A 26,269-nucleotide genomic window follows, 5' to 3' on the forward strand; every position below is an offset into this window, starting at 1 on the left:
TCCTTTTCTGTTTCAGCTAGGTCTTAATCTTTTTCTTATATATACACCATGTATTTTACTCTCTAATATACAAGTGAATAAAAGTTTCTTTTATATTTATTTTTCTCTACAATTAGGGTTCATCAAAACCTCTCTTTCTTCATTACGATTACGTGCGATTACGTACGCTAATTAAAGCATCACATCAGACAAGGAATATTCATCTTCATTTACTGTAATATGGTATCAGAGCTCTTCGAATGAAGAGTTCTGCTGCGCTTCTCTCTGATTTTTATTTCCCTCTTTGCTGTTCTTGGTTATTTTTTTATTTTTTTTTCTGTTCTCTTTCAAAATCTTGATTGGTTTTAAAAATCTTTTAGGCAATGTTTAATGAAAACCCTAGTCTTCATAGTCTTAATAGTAGTCACACTATTACATGCAATTTTTGTGGTAAATATGGTCATACTGAGGCTGTTTGTTTTCGCAAAGTGGGTTTTCCTTCTGGTAATGTTAAAACCTCAAAGTTTTCTTTTACTAGAAAAGTCTGCACTTTTTGTAATCGTCTTGGCCACACTGTTGACACCTGTTATAAAAAGCATGAGTTCCCTCCTGGCTACAAATTCACCAATTGGACATCCCAAGCCAATAATATGATTACTACTGACACTTTTTCTGAGCTTTTTCCTAAAGAACAGGATGTAAAGGGGATTCAACTTACATCACAACAGTGCCAATTCCTTACCAACATTTTGCGTAAGCAAAACCTTGAGGATCCTGCCCCTCACACTCAAATTAATCAAGTCGGCACCATCTCTATGGATGAAATCCCCAATACGGAGCATTCTTCAACAGGTAAGTTTCTCTCTTCACTATCTTCTATAAAAGAATCTTGGATTATTGATTCTGGTGCCACTGATCATGTTTGTCACAATTTGAACGTTTTTACTACTTATACTAAAATTAAACCTGTCTTAATTAGTCTTCCAAATGGCCAAATTGTTTATGCCACATATTCTGGTTTAGTACGTTTTTCTGATAAGTTTTATTTGTCTGATGTGTTATACGTGCCTCATTTTCAATTAAACTTAATATTTGTTTCTAAACTCACACACCAACTTAAATGCACTTTAACTTTCACTTCAACCCACTGCATTATACAAGACAATCTCACTCAAGAGAGGATTGGTACAGTTAAAGCCACCGCTGGCTTGTACCTTGTCACTACCTTGCCTGCTTCTAGTCATTCTAAACCGCATTGTTTTGCTCCTTTTATTAATTGTAATATCACAAACAAAACACTATGGCATTATAGACTAGGACACCCTTCACATGAAAGATTACATGTCTTAAGCAAACAATACTCTTTTATTACTGTTGATACTCACCATGTATGTGACACTTGTAGTTGTGCAAAACAGAGAAAACTTCCTTTCACTTTAAGTAATACTGTTACCTCTGCTATTTTTGATCTTGTACACTTTGATATTTGGGGACCATGTTCCATAATTTCTATGCAAGGTTTTCGTTATTTCTTGACTATTGTTGATGATTACTCGCGTTATACTTGGGTTATTCTGCTGCATAACAAATCTGAAGTGCGTCAACACATCATTAACTTCACTGTTTTCGTTCAAAATCATTTCAAAACTAATATCAAAACGATTCGTACTGACAATGGTGTTGAGTTTGCTATGTCAAATTTTTATGCTTCAAATGGAATTATACATAAAAAATCTTGTGTCGAAACACCACAACAAAATGGCATTGTAAAACGTAAACATCAACACATACTAAATGTAACCCGGGCTTTACTTTTTCAAGCAAATCTTCCTCCTATTTTTTGGGAATTTGATGTAAATCATGTTGTTTTCTTAATAAATGATATTCCTACTCCATTACTTGATAACATCACTCCTCATGAAAAGTTGTTTGGAAAACCATATGACATTTCCTTTCTAAAAGTGTTTGGTTGTCTCTGTTATGCTAGTACCATTACTGCACATAAGAAAAAATTAGATGATAGATCTATCAAAGGTATTTTTCTTGGCTTCCCGCAAAATACAAAAGGTTATATTATCTTAAATTTAAAGTTTCATGAAAACCACTTTCCATATAAATTGGACAGTGGCTTGCCTAAGGACCCTAACACTTTATCTCTCCATATTTCTAATGCATATAATTCTGCTTTTGATTTTTTTTTTTCTGATACTGCACCTCCTGTCGAGCCATGTGCCTCTACTCCTGCACCCAATACTGTTCCTCCACCAGCCTCATTATCCTATGATCTTCCAACAAATAGTGCCTCTGATCCTGCATCCAACATTGTACCTCCATCAGAATTATCACCGCCTGCATCTCCAGGAAGCATCTCACCCCAATTTCCAAGAAGATCAGCTCGTCCTCACCGACAACCTGCCTATCTTGCAGATTTCCACACTGCAACCAACACTGTAAGTAGTAGATATCCTATTCATAATTACTTGTCTTACAATTTCTTATCTTCCAATTTTAGAAATGTTATTTCCTCTATCAATTCTCATCCTGAACCTCGGACATATAACGAAGCCTCCAAACATGCTTCTTGGCAATCTGCCATGCAAGATGAGCTTCAAGCTCTTGCTGCTAACAATACTTGGCAACTTACCCCTCTCCCTCCAGGAAAGAAAACTATTGGTTGTAAACGGGTATATAAAATCAAATACCATTCTGATGGCACTGTTGAGCGCCACAAAGCTAGAGTTGTTGCCAAAGGGTTTACCCAACTTGAAGAACTTGATTTCTTAGACACTTTTGCACCTGTTGCTAAACTCACTACCCTCCGCCTTCTGCTTGCTATTGCCACTACCAAAAATTGGATTTTAAAACAACTTGATGTCAATAATGCATTTCTTCATGGTGATCTCCATGAAGAGATATGTTGGGTTTAATAGTGCCAAAGTTCAAGAGGGGGGGGGGGGGTGAATTGACCTTTTAAAACTTTCTCGCAGAAACAGTGTTTAACACAGTTTTACAGAAAATAAATCGATTTATGTAAAAATGAACAGATTTATTTTAGCACTGTTTTTGTTTGAAAAGCTTTTAATACAGCAAGGTTAATCACAAGATTATGCAGATAGATTTTCCAGATGCACACACACAGATATCAGATTGAAAAACAGTGAAACACAGAAAACAGCAAACCTTAATTCCAATTAATGTGATTTAGGTTCAGTTAAGGGCTTGACAATTTGTGAGACAATCTATCACATACAACCTGTTTTATTAGTCTTTAACAGATTATCAGTGTTCTTATTGAAACCAGACAGTTTTCCAGAAATTAAGAACAATGAATCACAGAACAACAAGCTTCAACTTTAAGCAATTGTTTAAGGTTCAATTAATAGCTTTGACAATTTCTTGAGCAACCTATCACAGTCAATTTGTTCCAGTGGCTTTTAGCAGATTTTATATGTTCTTATCAGATTCAAACAACTTTTTCAGAAATTAAGAACAGTATGCACAGTGCCCAGAAAGAACAGATTTATTTTCAATTGAACAGATTTATTTCTTTACTGTTTTGTCAATTATGCAGAAACGAAATTGCAGTGAGTGAGAGAGAATGAACACAAGCAGTTATACTGGTTCACTCAACTGAGCTACATCCAGTCTTCACCAACAACAGGTGGAAATCACTAAAACACAGTACAACCAAGTACAATTCCCACTGTTCTTGAAACCTACAAGAACTTAGGTACTCTTGCTGAAAAAACCTATTTCAGCACACACACACCCACTCTTCAAGAACACCTATCAAGAAGAGTGTTCAACCAAACTATTACAAGAAATGAGAAGTGAAACGACTACACCTGATTGAGGATACAAAGATCTGCCTTAAACCAGTAGGCAAGATTGCTAGAACAGTAGCAGCACCTCACACCAAGCTTTTGGAACCAAACCAAGAACAAGCACTTTGTGATTTTTGAAATCTTTGAAGAACAAATGCTAATCCTTTGTAAACTTTTGATTCTCTGCTGTAAAACTCGTTTTTGCAAATGTATGAACTCTTATTAAACTCAGAAACAAGTTTGCATTTTATAGAAAACCAACTTATAACAGATTTTTGAAAAACAGTTAAAGCTGTTATAAAATGAACAGATTGAAAATAAAATGAACAGATTTATTTTCAAAAAACAGTTAGAGAATTTGTTAAGTGAGGAGACTTTAGTCAACCATTCTGGTGTTGAGATAAAACTGAAAATCGTTTAAGTTTGACATGGCACCAGAGACAAAAAGAATCTATTCATTTACAGATGAACAGATTTATTTTTCAAAACGAAAACAGAGAAAGTTTAACTGTTTAAAACTCAGTCGTTTTGAAAGGTAGAAGACTTAGTCAAAATACCTGATGCACAAAATCTAATTTTCACAAGACTTAGCCAAGGCATCAGTGTAAAAATGAATCTGTTTATTTAGAAAAGAACATATTTATTTTATGCAGTAAATGTGTTTTTTGTAAAACATGTGAAAAACAGTTTAAGAAAACTTATGCTTGTTCTTATCACATGGCCAGTGGTTATGAGGTGAGTTACTCAGCAAAAAGCCCACTCTTAGACAACCTCTAAGCACTACCTAAGACATACTTAAAGCAAAGCAAAGTACAAATGAAATGTACATATAAGTCTTCATCAAACACAATCTTGAAGGGGCAGCAACCATCTTCAACAAGATATACATGACCCATCCACCTGGCCTCTCTCTTCCTTCTCCCCAACATGTTTGCAAGCTTCAACGATCTTTGTATGGCCTTTGTCAAGCTAGTCGCCAATGGTACGCCAAACTTTCTACTTTTCTTTTATCAAATAATTACTCTATTTCTGTTGCTGATCACTCTCTTTTTCTTAAATATAATAATGATAAACTCACTGTTATTCTTGTTTATGTTGATGACTTGCTCTTAACTGGTGATGACACGGAAGAAATCAATACAATTACTGCATCCCTTCACCATCACTTCAAGATAAAAAATTTAGGTAATCTCACTTACTTTTTGGGACTGGAAATTGCTCGCAACAGTACTGGTCTTCATTTAAGTCAACGCAAGTATATGATGACTTTTTACGGCAAGTGCACCGTGTTTGTCAAAAGTAATAATTGTCCCTAAGGACGGATATCGATCCCACAAGGAACAATGAATTATTGAGTACAATAATCGCTAAATATAAAAACAGAACAATTAAAAGAGTTTTGAATTAATTGTGTTGGCACTGATCAATAAGAAAACAAACAAAGAATTAGTTGTTTCAATTGGAAAAATAAGGATTAGTTTCATCTCTCTCACTCTCAAGTATTTTGATTAGCATGTCAATATTAAGTTCTTTGATTGAAATTGATGCCCGTATAAAAATCATTTATATCGATTCCTCGCATATAAAATCCTTAAGAATGTCCCCTAACTATCGATCCCTCGCATAATTATAAGAACAACTTAGAACGAAGCTCAGACGTTTAATAGCAATTAACATTTCAAGTCTATTCCTAGCACTCAAATATGTTAAGTATTGTTGTTTAGGTCCGAACCCTAAAAATACCTCCCGGTCAGATTTAAGATTCTCAATTTGTCACGGAAAATTAAAAGTAAAACAACAATACCAATAATCAATCAAGAACTGAATATTAATATATAAAATATCACCTCAATACATAAGAGTTTGAGTAGATTACTCCCAATCCCAAAGGGTAGAATTAGCCACGCATACTTCTATCACCTTCCATTCTCTCAATTGGGTTACAACTCACTCTATGGTGTTTTCCTCTCAATCTGGCACACTAAGGTTGAGCCTCTAGCCCTCTATTTATCCTAGTTTTCTAGGGTTAGGTTGTTTATTGTGTCGCACTAATGGGCTAAATGATAAAACATAAAAAAGGCCCAATCTTCCTTTGCATCTTTTTCCATTCTGGGACCTTCTATCTTTATCTTTTTAGCTCAAATCATTCATCTTTAATCCAAATCTCCAATCTTCCTTAGAAATTGGCAATTAACACTAAATTTGGGAATAAAATACTCTTATTCAAATAAAGATCATAAAAAATGTAAAAAGGTATAAATTCATAAATTAGGGATTATCTTAAGTTACCTCCTCATCTTGTTTCTCTCCTTTGTCGACATCAACTATGATTCTAGCAGTCTTCATAAAGGGTCTTCCAAGTATCAAGGAAACCTCCTCATCTTCTTTCATGTCCATCACAACAAAATCCACAGGAAATATGAATTTATCCACCTTGACGAGAACATCTTCAACCACATCATATGGATACTTGGTTACTTGATCAGCTAACTTTAAAGTCATCTTGGTGGGTTTAATCTCCAAATCACCTATTTTCTTCAACATTGCCAAAGGAATTATATTTACGCTTGCTCCCAAATCCAATAAAGCATTGGCTACTAATAAAGCACCTATAGACACGGGAAGGTTAAAACTCCCTGGGTCCTTGAATTTTTTAGGCAAGCCTTTTTGAATAATGACACTGTATCTATCCTCCAGCTCTATATTTTTTTCTTCAATATAGCTCCTATTCTTTCGAAATCTTTCAAATGTTGAATCTTGCTTCAAATTTCCTGCAAAATAATTTTTAGGGAGCAATTTATCAAAGAATTTTCTTTCCTTCTCGCTTTTTGAAGGAGAATGAGGATATGATAAATCTTTTTCAAAAACTCCTCTCTCCTTATTTTCACTTTTCTTCTTTATTTTTTCCTCCTCACCTCTCTCTTTCTCATCTCTCTTCCCCTCTATCTCATCTTTTTCTTCTTTTTCAGCCACTACATTATCGCAATGCTCTTTTGAATTGGTTTGCCTATTGACTGAAAACTGGCCACTTTGTTCCTCCACAATTTGTGAAATTTGTTTGGTCAGCTGTCTCATCTGGATCTCTATACTCCTAATCATGGCCATGCTATTGTCCTGCGCGCTCACAATCTTTGTCAGAGCGTCTTCAACTTTAATCATTCTTTCAAGCATGGATGGATCCTCAACTTCAGGTGAATTGTTCTGATAAAAACAGTGACCATTAGGATGAACACCTCCACAAAAATCACACCTGATTGACTAACTTTGGCTTTGAGATGAATGAACAACATATAATTGTTGGGGCAATTTAGCCATTTGTGCAGTTAGTTGCTCAATATGCTGTGTCAGAATCTTATTTTTAGCCAAGAGTGCATTTTCTAACAACCCTTTATTCTGAAGATCTTGTCCATCATGTTGGGCTTTATAATCAGTTGATGCCAATGCATCAATAGTTATTGTCGCTTGTTCTACATCAAGGGCCATCATTGTGCCACCAGCTGCAGCATCTAGGAGCATCTTTATGTCAGATCTGAGACCATTCAGGAATATGCTCAGTTGAGAAATATCTTCAAACCCATGATTTGGGCATTTTCTCAATATCATCTTAAATCTTTCCCATGTATCACAAAAGACTTCATTTGCTCCTTGTCTGAACATAGAGATTTCAGACTTTGCTTTGATGTAGCGAGAAATTGGAAAAAATCTTTGCAAAATTTTTTCCTCTACATCCTTCCAGCTAGTGAGGCTCTGATTTGGAAGTGATTTGAGCCATTCCTTAGCCTTTCCTGCCAATGAAAAAGAAAACAAGCGCATATAAACATTTTCAAGATCACTTGATTGAAAACCCATTGTTCCTACCAATTCATAAAATGTATCCAAATGTGAATATGGATCCTCATGTTCTATTGCTGTAAATTGATAGGCACGGATGAGAGTGAGAAAATCGAGATTTATTTCCAAGGCCTTGGTAGTAGGTATTGCAATACTAGAAAAATGACTTGGTCCTTGGTACATGACATAATCTCCAAGTGTCTTCTTAGTAGGTGGTGCTTGTTGTTCTGTCATGTTGCTTTCTTCCTAAAACATATTAGTGGAGAGAAAAAAACAGAGAACTTTTTTATTTTCTTTAAAAAGAATAAAATAAAATAAATTTGAAGATAAAAATAAAAACAAAATATGTAAAATAAAATAAATAAATAAATAAAACCAAAAAACAAAAATAAAACACTAAAATGACGTTAAGAGAAAATTAACAAAAATATTCAAAAAAAAAAATATAGATAAAATAAAAACTAAAAACAGAATAAAAGAAAACTCTAAAAACAAAAAATAACGTACTAAAAAAAACTAGAAATAAAATAAAATAAAATAAAGTTAAAAAAAAATTGAAAACTATAATTGTAAACAACTAATATTCTAACTAACTAGCTTACGTAAAAATAAAAACTAAAACTAATAATAAAATATAATTAAAATAAATAAATAACAGTTACGTAAACATAAATAAAACTACCTAAACTAATCCTAAAAAAACTAAAATAAAATATAATAAAACAAAATCAAAATCAAAATCAAAACAAAACAAAATAAAAATAAACTAAATTAAATAACGTAAAGAAAAGAAAAAAAAATAATATAAAATCAACAACTTTTTTTTTTTTAAACAGCAAATCTATACTAAAATCAAATCAAATCTAATTTTAATAAAATAAACAAAATCAAAACAAATAAAAAAAAATATTTACAATATTTAGGAAATTATACTCAACAAATCAAATCTGGTCCCCGGCAACGGCGCCAAAAACTTGATGACTTTTTACGGCAAGTGTACCATGTTTGTCAAAAGTAATAATTGTCCCTAAGGACGGATATCGATCCCACAAGGAACAGTGAATTATCGAGTACAATAATCGCTAAATATAAAAACAGAACAATTAAAAGAGTTTTGAATTAATTGTGTTGGCACTGATCAATAAGAAAACAAACAAAGAATTAGTTGTTTCAATTGGAAAAATAAGGATTAGTTTCATCTCTCTCACTCTCAAGTATTTTGATTAGCATGTTAATATTAAGTTCTTTGATTGAAATTGATGCCCGTATAAAAATCATTTATATCGATTCTTCGCATATAAAATCCTTAAGAATGTCCCCTAACTATCGATCCCTCGCATAATTATAAGAACAACTTAGAACGAAGCTCAGACGTTTAATAGCAATTACCATTTCAAGTTTATTCCTAGCACTCAAATATGTTAAGTATTGTTGTTTAGGTCCGAACCCTAAAAATACCTCCCGGTCAGATTTAAGATTCTCAATTTGTCACGGAAAATTAAAAGTAAAACAACAATACCAATAATCAATCAAGAACTGAATACTAATATATAAAATATCACCTAAATACATAAGAGTTTGAGTAGATTACTCCCAATCCCAAAGGGTAAAATTAGCCACGCATACTTCTATCACCTTCCATTCTCCCAATTGGGTTACAACTCACTCTATGGTGTTTTCCTCTCAATCTGGCACACTAAGGTTGAGCCTCTAGCCCTCTATTTATCCTAGTTTTCTAGGGTTAGGTTGTTTATTGTGTCGCACTAATGGGCTAAATGATAAAACATAAAAAAAAGGCCCATTCTTCCTTTGCATCTTTTTCCATTCTGGGACCTTCTATCTTTATCTTTTTAGCTCAAATCATTCATCTTTAATCCAAATCTCCAATCTTCCTTAGAAATCTGCAATTAACACCAAATTTGGGAATAAAATACTCTTATTCAAATAAAGATCATAAAAAATGTAAAAAGGTATAAATTCATAAATTAGGGATTATTTTATATGTAAATTAGCAATAAATCCTCATAAGTGCCTATATTTTAATATGAAATATTACTGAAATTAGACACTTATCAGTATACTCTTGATCTCTTTCAAGAAACTGGCATGTTTGACTCTGCACTTGTGGCCACTCCTATGACTCACACCTCCCGTCTCTCTCCCGACCAAGGCTCACCTCTCGATGTTGATGCCACTTCTCAATACAGAAGACTCCTTGGACGTCTAATTTACTTAACCAACACGCGACAAGACATCGCCTTCGCTGTCCACAATTTAAGCCAATTCATATCTGCACCCACAACTCATCATCAGCAAGCTGTCTCACGTCTTTTGCGTTACCTCAAGGGCACCCCTGGTGAAGGACTATATTTTTCTCACACTAGTTCACTTCATCTTTGTGGTTTTAGTGACTCTGACTGGGCAACATGTCCTACCACACGCAAATCTGTCACTGGATATTCCATCTACTTAGGAGACTCCCTAATATCATGGAAATCAAAGAAGCAGTCAACTATCTCCCGCAGCTCCTCTGAAGCCGAGTATAGAGCCCTTGCCACCACCACATGTGAGTTACAATGGTTGTCTTACCTCCTTCAGGATTTACATCTTTCTCTCTCCCAGCCTGCAACCCTGTACTGTGACAACAAATCTGCCCTTCAAATAGCTTCCAATCAAGTTTTTCATGAACGAACCAAGCATATCGAAATTGATTGTCACCTAGTTTGTGAAAAACTTAACTCTGGTCTCCTCAAACTACTACCCATTACTTCTGCAATGCAAGTTGCTGACATATTCACCAAGCCCCTTGTTTCCGCACAATTCTCTACTCTCAAATCCAAGCTGGGCCTGACAAATATCTACTCCCCAGCTTGAAGGGTGTTAATATATTTAATTTTCTATTTTAAATTATTGGGTTTTGTTTGTTTAACCCAACTTTCCTTTTCTGTTTCAGCTAGGTCTTAATCTTTTTCTTATATATACACCATGTATTTTACTCTCTAATATACAAGTGAATAAAAGTTTCTTTTATATTTATTTTTCTCTACAATTAGGGTTCATCAAAACCTCTCTTTCTTCATTACGATTACGTGCGATTACGTACGCTACATTAAAGCATCACATCAGACAAGGAATATTCATCTTCATTTACTATAATATACACATTTAGAGCATTCAGTTACGGTGCTCCGATACGGAGGTGTTTGGTGTTTTCTGCTTGTTGATATCGTCGGAGTGCAAACGGCCGCGAGGGCACCCTTTGTTCTCTCTGTTTCAGGTACTCACGACGGAGTAGGGTGAAGATCTGGAACCAAGACGAAGGTGTCTCTGTTACGCGAAGTCGCAGCTACGCACGAAACACGCTCTGGTCAAACGACTGGAACAACTCTCTACTCTAGAAGTTAATCATTTTTTTAATGGTTTATTTTTTTTATGTCTATTAAACCTTTGTTTAATTAAAGGTAATTGAATCATTTATTCATGTATGAGTACTCATGTAACTAATTCCTTGTTATAATTTTAATCTTACATATTTGTTAATAATAAAATCTTTCTATTACCAAATCCATTTGTTATTATTGTAGTAACTATTTACATTGTTCAACTTTCTTTTACATTAATACTTAATAGTGTTTTTATTTCCTCAATTCAATTTTAATTTGTTGTCTCTCAATATTTTATTGGATCATAGTGATTTTTCCATCACATTTTTAAAAAATAATTTTTTATTCAGGAAAGACTTCATTCCAAGAAGTTTAGCACGATTAATCTTATTGAAGGATTATAATGTTATCTCTTCGCCCAAAGAAAGAATAATTGTAAACCTGTTTTTTCATTTAAGAATACATCTGTTTGTCGTTTAGATTTGGTCATGGGTATCTAGGAAAGTCTTTAATTTTTTAGGAACAAAACTCTTTTTTATATTCCAAATAATTTTACTTATTCTAATTGCTAAACTTGTCATCTTGCTTAGTTTAGAATATTATTCACGAATTCACTCAACATTATGACATTTGGGACCCTATGGTAAGCTTACTCCTGAGATCAAACATTTTTTTTTCTTACATTGGTTTTTACTTTGATATTTTTTACTCACAATTCTAAGAATGCTAACACTATAATTTTTTTTTTCAAACGATTAAAACTTTTTTAATCAACAAAAATCACCTTACCAAATCCCATATGGGTCCAAATTATCAGTCATTCAATTTTTTTTGATAATTTATTGTTCACATCATTCCATCCATTTTTGTTTGTTATCATATAGACTACATACAAGGTATTGATAAATCTTTTGAATGGCTCCGATTATGTGCCCACATATGGAGACAAGGACGGAGACTGGATGCTCGCCGGTGATGTTCCCTGGGAGTCAGTGTCATTCATTCATTCACTTCCCTTTCTTTCTTTTACGTTAATTACTTCCATCTTACTATTTCTGACAAATTTCACAGAATGTTCGTTCAATCATGCAAGCGCCTCTGCATAATGAAAGGTTATGAGGCAATTGGCCTTGGTTAGTCATCATCATCTTCCTCACAATTCATATCCTAACAACTTTAGAGTACAAATAAAAACAACATTCAAAATATTATCTTACATACATTGTTTATTCCAACTTCACAGCGCCAAGAGCCGTGGAGAAGTGCAAGAACAGAATCTGAACTCATTTTAGGAATCAGCAACAACAATCGACTTGGTTGTTCATCGGCATCAGTCACAACGCACAAGGAACCAAATTGACTCCAGCAAGATTGAGTCTAATATATGAATAATAAGATTATTATTATTATTATTATTATTATTATTATTATTATTATTATTATTATTATTATTATGTCTTTGTCATCTTTATAAATTTGTTATGTGTATTATTATATGGAGAAGATAGTTGGAAATTGGATAGGGAGAAGAAATACTATAGATGTTTATATGATCCCATTTTTGTTAGAAAATTTTGACTTTGTTTATTGGAAGCTAATGATAATGTTTTCCGGTGTATCTTTACTAGGTTTGGTTTTCCCCCCTCCGATTCTCAATTATGCCTTTCACTTAATGCACAACAATACTCTCTTCTCTGTCCAATCAAAGGGATCTAGTTGGCTCAGAACTGAAAAATATTGTAGCAGCACAATCCGATAGTTCTTCGCAAGAGATTTAGATGACAACAACAATGATGCCAGCCAGTGGCCTGAGCTCCAGCAGCCAATTCTACAGCTAGATTCTTCTTTGAACATTTGGTGCTGAATAATTCTAGGTATAATCGAACTTCTTTTCCTGCTCCATAAACTACAGAGTTAGCTATTACAATCTGATTGGTGCTCAAACTTTATGCTAGCCTTTCTAGTTTCCAAAACTGAAAATTCGGCAATAAACCTTCAACAGAAGCATTGGATATTGGCTTATGAATGGGATAAATAATGAAAAGAGACAACTAAATAAAACAAAATTAAATTGACAACATTTTATCATTCAATTAACGTGTTGCCCTTCTGTGAATCTAGGACCTTCTAAAGTTCAGTAGTCACATTATTGTTACGTTCATGTGTCCATATCAATAACTGATTATAAACCCGTTATACTGATTCTGCATGCATCCCCCGCAGATGAACCAACGTAAAACCAGTACAAAAAAAATTATTTCTAAATATGTCGCATACTCCTACAAAGGAACCATTTCCATACAAAAACTTACCTCTGAATAGGCAACGCTAACCAGGAGACAAAGAAAACGATGGTTAAATAGGGAAATCTATTCCAAAATCTTTGAAGTACAAAAAATATGATCATTAACGACCCATTGCACGTTGGGGCTTCTTCACAAAGCTCAATCGAATCTGGTTCAGACGTCTTCTCTTCCTAGCCATTTTCTCAGGCAAGGTTTCCCTCTTCTTCACAGCCTTGACAACCCTCTTCTTCTTCTGGTACCTTGGGTCAACAGCATAATCTTTAAGAATCACAGGCAATCCTCTAGTCTTTGCTTCATTGAACAAAGCATTAGCCCTATCAATACGATTGTGGGCACCCAATTTCCCCATCAATAAATCATAAGTTTGTACCCCGGGTACACACCCATCAGCCTTCATCATAGCAAACACACTCAGAGCATGATCAATCCTCTCAATGCCACACAAAATCTTGAGGAACTGATAGTAAGCCTTCTTGTCAAGAAACTCACCATACCCAGCAGATCTCATCCTATCAATCATTTCATCCCCCTCCTCCAACCTAGCAGCCTGATACAAACTCCTAATCAGAACAAGAAAAGTAGACTCATTAGGAGAACACCCCCACTCTCCCATACTACTAAACAAGTTCAACGCATCCTCAGTCTTCCTAATCTTACACAAATTCGTTATCAACACATTGAAAGTCTCCACATTCCTGGGAACCCCACGGTACTCCATCTCCACCAGCACCTTCTCTGCCTCCGAATCAAGCCGAAACAGATCCTTCTCGCGACAAAGCTTACACACGCAATCAAGCATGGCATTGTAAGCCCCTACACCAAGCTCAAATCCTCCACGATACATCTCACCGGCGAGCCTCTGAGCTTCCTCTAGCTTCCCATCAACGCACCAGCCTCTGATCAATAAATCACACGTAGCTTCATCGGGGAAAAACTCCCTCGCCAATTCCTTCACCATCTTCTCCGCGTAACTCGCGAAGCCCTTAGAACACAGCTTCTCCACGACTACCTTCAGCGAACAGCGATCGCGCTTCAACCCGTAATCTCTCTCCATTCGCTCGAAGAACTGAACCGCCTGGCTGGGCCGGCCCGCGCGGACGAGGCGGTCGATTGCTGACTCCAGCGTCTTAGGTCCGGAAGCGGCAGCAGCAGCGGAGAGGAGGTCATGCGTGGCTTTGAAGTCCTTGCGGCGACCAAAGTAGTCGACGAAATAGGAGAGTGTGTGGTCAGTGTGTGTGAATTGGGGATTGGAAGAGAGCCATTGGTGGAAGCCTAATACAGTGCGGCCAGCTTGAGGGGAGAGGTTTAGGGTTTGGAGAATCAAATTGGGGGTTGGAGTAATGTGGGAGAAACTTAGGTGCAGGCGCTGCGACACTGAGAGAGGATCGGAGTCTAGTTCTTTGAGAAGCTCCGAGGAGAGAGAATTCGCAATTGGATCTGTTTGGGTTTCCGACGAGAAATGTCTGTTTAAGAAGAGCGAAGGAGAGAAGAGAGTTCTGGAATGGAAATGGGTAGTGGAATCTCCGGGAATGAGAGGAGGAGGCGGATGAATCGGAGAGAGAGATCTCAAAGAAAAGGAACCAGAACGGAGTAAGAGCCTCCGAAATTGCAGAGACATGTTTAGGGTTTAGAATGTGTGAGAAGAGAAGAGAACACCGTGAGGAAGGAGGAGCAACCACAACATACAAGGTAAACCTGGCAAGAAGAAGTTAGCCCACTTCAACTTTGGATTTTCGTATAAGATTTTAGCCCAAAACAAAATTAAGTCATCTAAAATATGGGATAGTATTAATTAATATATTAATGTATATTACAAATTATACTTTTTATTTATATAAATATATTTCTCTTTAAAATAAATAAATAAATAAAATTTCAGTACTGATTATAATCTTCATTTTCTCTTTTCTCTTACCCTAATTTTGGGAGTTACAGTAGTTTTTGTAGTTATGTATTTGTTCCAGGGCAGTTTCTCCTTTATCACATATTAGAACAAAATAGATATTTAATGGTATTTGATTCAAATTTATTTTAAATAAAAATATTCTTTATTAGTTTCTTAAAAAAATTAAAAAAAAATATTTCAAACATTCACTATTTTTGTCCAAACTATACATGATAAAAAAAATTAATTAACTTATTCGTCTTTATATTTATGACCAATATTCAATTTAGTATAATGATTTTAAAAAAAATCAATTTGTTCCCTATATTTTTTAAAATGTATCCAAAATTGTTCTTTCCATTAAGTCTCCGTTTATGGTGTTAAGTGTTGCTTATGTGGCAGAGAGAGGGGCTTATGTGGCAGAGAGACAGAGAGATGTGAGTTTCTCTTTCTCTTTCAACCTTGCCTTCAAGCTCGTTCTGCCACTAGCAGCCGGATCCACTTCTCCTTCAACGTGGCTTTGTCCTCGTTCGTGAGTCTGCATATAACAGGGTTGTCGGTGATGGTGACTTTGAAGAAGTTCTAATTCTTGAGACATTTGAGGCGGCATTCATTTTTGGGGGTGATGCGATCACATGAACGATCGTAGTATTCGAGAGCATCGCAGAGGAGAAGGTTTTCAGGCTCGGGAACGGTGAAGGAGAGCTTAGAGAACGTGGAGAACGGGATCGGGTCGTGCATGTTCCATTCCGGTTGGATATTCACAGAAGATTTGAATGTGAGATAGCAGGTTCGACCGGGTGGGAGGTATAATAACTGAGAAAGGTGGCAGGAGTGGGGGACAAACGGTAAACATCACATATCAAACGAAAGGTTTGAAGAGATGCCCATGTATTCGGGTGGATTTGGGAAGGAGCCACGTTGAGCGCCTGAAGGACGCCCATCGTGAAATCATCAAACGGAAAGGAAACGTATAAATCAGAAAAAAAAAACAAGAGTACAAAAAAGAAAAAGGGACCCTCGGAAGGAGACCGACCCATACATATGGTATCGGTCGGTTGACAGGGTTTAACGGTCAAAATACCACCGTTGACATCTGACTTCAAAATCAGGACCCTCCCCAAAAAAGAAGAAACGAAGGACTCGTAAAAAAAGGTGGAAGTAAACCCAATCACCTTGGGGTCTACCCAGTCAAGCTCTAAGACAGGAGACGACTGTTCGGGGGAATCCGACTAGTCGGCAACACCTTCCGGATAGTTCCCCCGGACAACATCCTCCAAAGGGGACAATGTCTGAATTGCCTCGACCGACAAGGGCTCAGTCATAGAGGAATTGGGAGAAGAAGAAGACGAAGGTGAAGGTGAAGAAGAACAGGAGGACAACGAGGAAGACATGAGTAATCTTTTGGGTCGTACGGTAAGCAAAGTGCTAGAATGAGTGAGGGTTTCGGATGTCTAAGTAAGCAAGAGCAGTGTCTCAACACTGTACGGTACCACTATATTTATAACCTTAGAGAGAATCGGGAGATGAAGCGTCACATCCATCTCAATTGTTAGATTTCCCTTGATCCAATGACCCTCATCAAATGGCGCCAAAAAATCCCTCATTAATGCACATCACATCACTCGACCAGGTGCCGCCCAATGTCACTTCAGACCTCGGGAAGCCCAATCGTCACATCGGTCTTGGACAAAGACTCTTCGGATTAATCATCCTTGAGCCTAGGGGCAAGTGTCCTGATAGAGTCTGCACGATCGAGATCATGTCTCGAACTCGCTCGTTACGCCGACCGACACCACAAATCCAAATACGCTTAAGCAGAGTTAGTGAGGCTAATCAGCAATCAAGAGCTAGGTAATACACTTCTAAACATGACTCAACTCCCTTATGGCCCAATAAGAAAGGTCCACCAAAATAATATAAATAACACAGATTCCAAGAATCAGGTACGTTCTTACACAACACTCAAAATACCGAGTGTCGAATACTAAATCTGACTTGAGCATCAGAGTGCCTTCTGCAGGTACCATCCGGGTCAGGACTACGTGAAGGTCGAAGAGTGGAGCAAGTAGAGAGGAAAGAGTTTGTTTAAAGAGAAATGTAAGAGTAAACTGACCGACTAAGACAAAAAAATAGATGAGCAGTTTCAATAGTTCTTTGGATCCAACTCCGTACGAAACAAATTCTTTAGATTTAACGACATTGAATAGTTGAATTACTTCTTAGTTCTTGAAATATCAAAGATCTTGCAAAGGTATACACGTGTGGCAAATAAAATATTGTTTTGCTATTCCTTCAGATACTGGGATGTGTGGTATAAGGCCATCATCTACACCCATTGAAAGGGATACAAAAGTCTGTTTGAACAAAATAACCATGTCCATGATTTACAAGGTTATCAAAGGATCATAGCATGTCTTCTTTACTTAACCAATACCATACTGGATATATGTTTCGTTGTCTAGTTCCCCAATCAATCTTTAGAGTCTCCAACCAAACTACATTATCAAGTTGTTCACAGAAATTTTTTGTTACATTAAAGGTTCTCCGTGACAATGTATTTTCTTTTCTTGCTGATACTCATTAAAATTGAAGCCTTCAGTGATTTTGATTGAACTTCATTTCCAAATACTCGGTGATCCATCACCACATTTTGTGTTTTCCTTGGAGCTTCCCTTATTTCATGGAAGACCAAGAGACATGGCATTGTTTCGCGTTCATCCTTGGAGGCTGAGTACATGCTCTGGCATCACTTCCGAAATTCAGTCGATAAATTATCTTCTTCAACATGTTGCATCACACTCAGTTTTCTTCAACAAGTCTAAACTAAGAGAGTCAAGCTACTAGATATATTGCTTAATTTTCATTAGCATACCAAACACATTAATAGACGTGATTTAATGTTGGCATATACTGTTAGTGGTTGAGGTGAGGAATAATAATTTTTTTATCCATGTTTAATCACGATATCGCTTTTTTTTTTTTATCTTCTTTTATCCGATACCGTATCTCTTCCTTCTCTGCCACCACACCTCCTTCTTCTTTGTCATAACCATGCAAATGCTGCGACTAGGTTGACCTCGCCACCATATTGACCACGCGACATGAACCACCCTGTATCAAGTGTCAATGCAACGGGAGCACCACCACCTTCACTTGTGTAGAACAGACTGAGTGAGAATTTGAACATGCCGCTGTGGATGGTGACTACGAGACTGAGGAGGTTTTCTTGACCATCATGATTACTTTTTTTTTTTTTTTTTATGAAAATGGGGTCATTATAAAAAAATTACAAATCTGGGATAAGTCGTGCCAAGTTGGCATGACTTTGCCACCTGAAGTTGTGTCAATTTAACACGACTTCTGTCACGTCAACCTGAAGTCGTGTCTGTCCACATCATTTTTTTAAAATTTTATTGTTTTTAAATAAATAAATATATTATAATTATTTAATTATAATTAAAATTATAAGTTAGGTAATATTTGAAATTAATTTGATAAATAATTTTTTATGAAGGAATAAATACTTAGGTAAAGAAAATGAGGAAATTAATAATCAAACTTGAAATTGAATTTTATTATCAAACTTGTTTATGCGGACAATTGCTTCTATTGTAACCTTCGGTTCTGCAATATGAACATTTTTTATTAATCTAATAACCAAATTAATATATTACATTACCCTCAAACATGATCCATACACAATTATTCATTTTTTTTATTGCTTAAAATTAACACCCTTAGAAAATTATGTATCAAATTAATTTTAAATATTACATAACTTACTACTTAATATCTAAATAAGAAAATTTTACAAGAAAATTAATATATATATATATATATATGACGTGGACAAAGTCGTGTCAGGATTGACGTGGTAGAAGTTGTGTCAACTTGGCATGACTTCAGACTGACGTGACAAAATCGTGTCAACTTGGCACGACTTCTAGATATGAAGTCGTACAGATATGAAGTCGTGCCAAATTTGCAGGATTTGTCCAAATAAGTCAAATTTGCAGGATTTGTCCAAATAAGTGTTAATGTTAATTAGTAAAATAAGGACATCAATTTTTTTTGTTAGATTCCAATATATTGAAATTCCTACACCACATTACAATCCATAAGATAAGTAATTTTTAATTAAAATGTGGATCCTACTTAAGAGATCGACCAATTTTAATATTACACTGTAACATTTTCCAATTTATTATTTATTATATCTATTATTTTAGAACTCACATAAAAAATTATATATTTTACATGACTTAATATATATTCAACCTACTGCAGAAATTACGAACAAAAAATCCCAATAAATGACCACGCACGTCTATGTATGTTTCACACTTTGGGGCCATCATAACTGTTCGAAAATGAAATGACAAGAATTTTATGTTCTTTGTGATATTTAATGTTTAATGGGCGAAATAAATATGGTAGATGAAAATTAAATTAGTTTGGTACGCCTCACTATTTTTTTTATATAGAACTTCTGTTAACTGTACTTAAGGATTAATGAATATGATGTAACATAACAAGAGAAGAGACACACGTCTACTAATGTCAAAATACAAATATTAACATGTATATAGTATACAAGATATTTCTTTAAAAATTAAATATATTAGACAATAAACAGGAATTTTAAATTATTGCTTAAATTTGTTTGTAAAACTGCTAATAATGAGATCTTACTGCTACAGGTAGAAGGAAAAGAAAAGAAAAAGAAATAAAAACAATAAGCAAAAAATGTTGTTTGAAAAAAACGAAACGAGTGGTTACAAATATTATCTTTGTAGCATTAAATGGTTCATAAATATTTTGTCTTTACTAAAAGTGTTGAGGAGATATTTATAATCCAAAGTAAAAAACAAAAAGTCGTTTGTAATACATTTTAACACCTTGATCAGTAAAAATATATAACATATATAATTGATAATGTCAAAAGTTAAATTAAAATAATTTTAGTGTAATGTTCTACCACCAGATAAATTATAGTATAGTACATTTGTGGTTGAATAATTCGTCTAACAAATATAATAGTAAAACTAGTTAAGACACTATTGAACACTATATACAAATAATAATACTGACAAGTAATAAATTTTTCATCATTTAATAAATATATTTCAATCATCTAAACAATGACCAAATTTGTATCATAAAAAACAATTCAATTTTATTAATGAAAAAAAACATATATCCATTAATTTATTTAGTGTCTATTCATATTTTTACTTATAAGATTTTTTATTTTATACCATACTTAGATATTGTTAAGAAAATTAAACAAGACTTTAATTAAAAATAAAATTGAATTATCCACGTGTGTTAAAGAACAATTCTTAATACAACATTTGAACTTAGAAAATATCATATTTATTTTGAGTATAAGATATCGAAGAACATACTTTAATTGCAGAATTCTAGAATTTATTGTGAAAATACAATAAAATTATCCCAAAAGAAAAAACAATAAAAACTAAGAAGATCTATGATACTTTGATTTTCGAACGCATTATATAAGTTCTGAAACTGATATTTTTCTTTAAAACTTCTATATTTTTATATGCTTTTCTTATCCAAAGATTTAAGAAAAATATTATAGTTCAAATTTTGTTTACATTTTCTCAGTTTCTAACTTTTTAGAATTTTCATATTTGTTTCAAGTTTATCGAACTTTGTGTCAGAAAATTTTTGTTTCAAATTTTATTTCATAAATACTTTTATTTTCTATTTTTTCTACTCAAATTTTGTTTTTCGTTTAGATTTAGAGAAATTATTTAATTTGTTAAATACATATTTTTTTAATTATATTTTTTAAATTATACCTATTTACAATTAATACATATTTATAGTTTTTAATTATAATTTTTAAATTTATGAATGTTTAAAAAAAAACTCATTTCATTATAATTTTTTTTAATAAATAAGAATAAATTGTAAAGTAATACTTACACATTTAATAAAAATTCAAATTTCCCTCACAGTTATCACATCACTCACAAACTCCCATCAATTTTTCTCACACATTCCCTTTCTAACGTAACAAATCTAAACAACATTATATTATTTTCTGAGAAAATTTTTGTTAACACTTTGAATAGTGAATAACATACATAACTCTTTATAATAATATAATAATATTTTTAAATTAAAAAATAAAATAAAAATAATAAAAAATTAATTTATTAAGATGTTAAGTATATGTTTTTAATGTTAGGGGTATTAAGAGATCCCGTGAACATGTCCGGACAAGACAATGTCTCTTTCTGTCAATTCCTTTTTTCGTTTTAATGACAAGAAAGGCGCAATTTGCGGCCACCTCAATTTTTTGTCTCCGAACCTTTTGTCCTATCTAAATCTAGAGTGAAGCTAAATTAGGAAAAAAATAAAAAATCTTTTCACAACCATTTTTTAAAATAACCATAATACAATAAAAATATTATATTTAAATGAATAATCTGATAAGAAATAAAATATTATCAAAAACAGTTATATATGGGTTATATAGTAATAGTTGTATATGGAATATGAAGAGTGTAAAAATATCAAGATTAGAAATTTTATTATATATCAGAACGAGAGATATAATGCCAATATTTTATATCATAATTTAGTGTTATAATAGTTTAGCCTCGTAATATATATAGCAAAAATATACTTTGACATCTAAAAGAGTTCTATACAACTCTAATTCTTGATTTTGACTATTTAATTTTAACAATAAAAAATATAACAAAACGTAGATTTGTAATTAAATATTATAAAAAATTATTAAAATAATAATAATAAAATATGTAACGGAGTGAAAAGGAAGAAGGATGTCAATTATTGAAGGAGTATAGAATATGGGTGATAAAAATTAAAAATTATTAAAATATTAATATTTATTGGAATGTGGGAGTATTAAACATTTTTGGTAGAATATTATTAAGAATATGAGCTTAAATCTTATATTAATTAAAAAAAACATACATAAAAGCTTATAAACTCGTTATTTCAAGCAGATTAAAGTTGTAATCTTTGATATGAATTTAATTCATTTTTCATATTAGAAATATTTCTTACTCTTAGTTTTTCTTTCTTCTATATACTTTGTCTAGAATGATCAATTACCGCATTCATTTGGTTTTTTTACTATGATGGGATTATTTTTTTTTTTTTTTACCAAAATGGGATCCGTTTAAAAAAAATTATAAATTTAGACAAGTCGTACCAATTCGGCACGACTTCATATGCAGAAGTCGTCCCAATTAGGCACGACTTCTGTCATGTCATACTGGCACGATTTCTGCCCTGTCACTTCATTCTCCACACCATCAGATTCCTTACACGTATAACTTTTTATCTTCTCCTTCAGGTGCTTTTTTCACTCCACCAAATATATATGGAATTTCGGCATTCTCCCCTCTTTCTGCATATAATCCAACATCATCCATGCACTATCGACCCACAATGCCCTCACCAGCATCTCATAATGAAGCCAATAACAACGATGATGAACATGTCGTTGATGATCCTCTTCCATGAAGACCTCGACGACAAATACAAAGACCACATTGTGTCACGTCTTCCCATAAATAATTTACTTCTAGTTCAACTTTATAGTTTTATTTTATATCTTGTAATGAATCTTACTAATTTGTTTAGTTCTAATTAATCTTTTCTCATTATTACGTGTTCTGTAAAATCATTACTTCTCAAGCTATTTATTTTGCAAATTCACAACAATAATTCTCTATTTATTTTCCAAATACAATAAATTTTCATTTATGTATTTATTTCCAAATTCAATAACAATTTTCTTCATTTTTTAGTTAATAAAATAATCAAGTTATTGTATTACATTACCGTCAAACATGATTCATACACGATTATCCAATTTTTTTGTTCCTTAAAACTAACACTCTTAGAATTATGTATCAAATTAATTTTTAACATTACATAACTTACTACCCAATATATAAACAATAAAATTAAAAAAAAAATTATGATGTGGCAGAAGTCGTGCCAAGTTGGCACGACTTCTGTATGACAGGGCAGAAGAGTCGTGCCAAGTTGGCACGACTTCTATATGACGGGACCGAAGTCGTACCTAATTGGGATGACTTCTGCATATGAAGTCGTACCGAATTGACACGACTTGCCTAAATTTGTAATTTTTTTTTAATCAGACCCTGTTTTAGTAAAAAAAAAAAAAATAACGCCATCATTTGATAAAAAAAACCATTCATTTTCTATCCGAAAAATGGATATTCGTTGTAAAAGTAAGAATATGTGAGTGACGAACTACGTTAAAGACTATGTAAAGCATTGTAATGCAACTCCAACTTAACACGAGGGAACACAATGAGTTTGCAAGAGCTTTGATTTTCACTATATATCATAGCTGTGCCGGCCCAAAGAATCTATAAATCCAGCACATCTAATTCAATAAACTGCAACGCAAACTAGCTAACCAGAGAATTAATGAAGCTTAAGATCATAACAATAATGGCAAAGCTTACCCTATTCGTGTTGTCGATGGTTTGTGTACTGGGCCTGGCCTCTGCGCAAAGTGCAGTTGTGGAGTCTACGTATCATTTATACCAACCTGAGCAGCATAACTGGGATTTGCTCGCAGTGAGTGCGTATTGCGCCACTTGGGATGCAAACCAGCCCTTCTCATGGCGGAGCAAATATGGATGGACAGCCTTCTGTGGACCTGAAGGGCCTCAAGGCGAAGCTTCTTGTGGCAAGTGCTTGAGGGTACGTATGCATGCTTATGTTATGCTTTGCACCACTCCCTCGATATTCTTGCAAAACAAATTAATCAAGCAACCTCCTTAACATGCACATATATGCATACTTTCGCTTTTGATTGATGACAGTAATAGTTTATTGTTGATGGGTTGTGCTGTAGGTGACAAACACTCGAACAGGAGATGAGCAAATGGCTAGAATTGTGGATCAATGCCAAAACGGGGGTCTGGACTTGGACGTTAGTGTGTTCCAAAGACTTGACTCGGACGGAAATGGGAATGCTCAAGGCCATCTTATCGTCCACTATGAATTTGTGGACTGTGGTGACTAAACATGTCTTTGTAATTCAGCAGAAGGGCTAGCAGATCCAAGAGGATTACTCATTCTTATTATATTCAATTACAGAAGTTCAAGATAATAAACAAGTTATTGTTAGTTACCTATTGCAATGCATGTTGGAAGCAAAAATATTGTGTATTTGTTGTTTTATTCAGTTTCATTTTTTCACAATAAAAGTCTTAGTGGATTTTGATGAAGTGTTTTCTTTTATTTTTCCTTTTTGAGTTTAATATCAAAGTTGCAGTATGCATATATATAAAGTGTATGTTGTTAACATTGATTCGCGAGTTCATGGATTTGGTTTGATATCGTTAGTTAAAAATAATTAATATTATATATTAAATTAAGTTTAACATGCAAAATTCAAACGTTTTTGTTTTAGAAAACGTATAGATGTAATGTACTTAGGACTGGGTTTTAACTTCTACAGATTTTTGTGTGACTAAAATAGTTATGTAGTTTGCTCATTAAACAAAAAAAGTCAGCATGGCTTTGTAAATGTTAATGATGTTGAAGATTATTGCAAGGTAAAAACGGGAGAGAAAGGGATTGACCTTAAATCAAGACTATGAATTTATCAGTGACATAATAGTGTAAAACAAACTCTAGGTATATAAATAAAATAGAAACAAACTCAACCAATAGTGTAAAAAATCTTACTTGAACAGCACTTAATATTAAAATGATCAGAATTAAGAAATACAGTCAAAATACTAATACTAATGTTTGTCAATTTTATCATTGCGATCTAGCAGTATTTTTTTAATTTATTTTTATTCGTTGAGTAAAACTTTTATGATGTTATCGAATCTCAGCTAAGATAACTAATCAGGGATACGTTTAACAAATCGATTTTAGTTAAATTTATTATGTTATCATGCAATTAAGATGATTAAGATGTGAGGCACGAAATTAATTGCGTTAAAGACTGTGTAACGTGTATAATTATAAACAGCAAGTGGAACCAGTGAATGTTTAGATGAAGTCGCAGATTGCATTGAACATACGTCATGCATCTCTCTGTATCATGCATGGGATATTTGTGCTTGTTATATATTTCCTATTTCCCGTGGTTCCTCTCTTTAGGTGAGAGAATCCTTTATGTATTTTTTCCAATAAGTAATATTCTCCTTCTCTTTCTCATCTTCTATGCTATTATCACATAGTATTTAGAGTTTTCTTTTTCTCTATTATCATGTCTATCACTACTTTCTTACCTCAAGAAGATCTTTTCCTTCACCGTTCATACATTCAACACCCTCATTAGCCTTAAAATGATGATGACAATTTTCTCATTTGATAACAGGCATTGCCACGGTTAAAGGGCTTAATCTCATGCATTTCTTGGAGGATTCTTCAATACCACCGAAGTTCATCACTACTGAAGATGTTGCCACCAATACCATTAGTCTTGTGTTTCTGAATATGAACAACAAGATCAATTTCTTGTTGCATAACTTCTAGCTCTCACCATGATGGTGGGTTTTGATTTTTCTTTTCAAATTTAGATAAAGCTCCACACATACTATGTACTACAAAAGAAAAATAGGTCAAACTACAACATATCTTCTTGAAATAAAGAAAATTGTTGACACTCTGCTGCCATTTGTTCACCTTTAACATCGGATGAACATATTGAAGTTATTTTATATGGACTGTCTAATCAATATGACAGTTTTACATCGTGTGTTACGAATTGATCCTTATAATGTTGAAGATATTGAGATTATGTTAGCTTAAGAAGAACATTTTATTGATCCTCTAAACCAACATATCCTTCAAGCCAACCTCGGATATGGACCGTGCAATCAAACAATCAAACAAGAAATGGAAATGGATTTTCTGGCAATAATAACAGAGGTGGTTGTGGTCATTTTCAAAATAATGATTTTCAAAAGCGGTCTTTCGGCTCCAAGATTTCTAACAAAACTCCCTAGATTTTTGCGCCTTCCTTTTCTTTCCAAAATCACCATATTC

The 26,269-nt window shown here is 33.8% G+C and overlaps 2 protein-coding genes and 1 pseudogene across 2 annotated transcripts; 2 read left to right on the plus strand and 1 right to left on the minus strand.

The window, feature by feature from the left end:
• Positions 1–7,374: 7,374 nt before the first annotated feature.
• Positions 7,375–7,480, plus strand: LOC137830783 (small nucleolar RNA R71; annotated as a pseudogene).
• A 5,771-nt stretch (positions 7,481–13,251) lies between these two features.
• Positions 13,252–15,085, minus strand: PNM1 (Pentatricopeptide repeat (PPR) superfamily protein). Its single transcript, XM_068636946.2, has one exon. The coding sequence runs from the start codon at positions 14,939–14,941 to the stop codon at positions 13,424–13,426; it is 1,518 nt and encodes a 505-aa protein (XP_068493047.1). The 5' UTR covers positions 14,942–15,085; the 3' UTR covers positions 13,252–13,423.
• Positions 15,086–23,650: 8,565 nt separating this feature from the next.
• LOC137828539 (pathogenesis-related protein PR-4) lies at positions 23,651–24,493 on the plus strand. The gene is made up of 2 exons (XM_068635156.2): positions 23,651–23,959; positions 24,114–24,493. Exons 1-2 carry the CDS (start codon positions 23,681–23,683, stop codon positions 24,282–24,284), a joined length of 450 nt encoding a protein of 149 aa, XP_068491257.2. The 5' UTR covers positions 23,651–23,680; the 3' UTR covers positions 24,285–24,493.
• The last annotated feature ends 1,776 nt before the right edge of the window (positions 24,494–26,269 follow it).

This window comes from Phaseolus vulgaris, chromosome 7 (assembly GCF_051622355.1).
Source record: "Phaseolus vulgaris cultivar YP4 chromosome 7, ASM5162235v1, whole genome shotgun sequence".
Classification (NCBI taxonomy): Eukaryota; Viridiplantae; Streptophyta; class Magnoliopsida; order Fabales; family Fabaceae; genus Phaseolus; species Phaseolus vulgaris.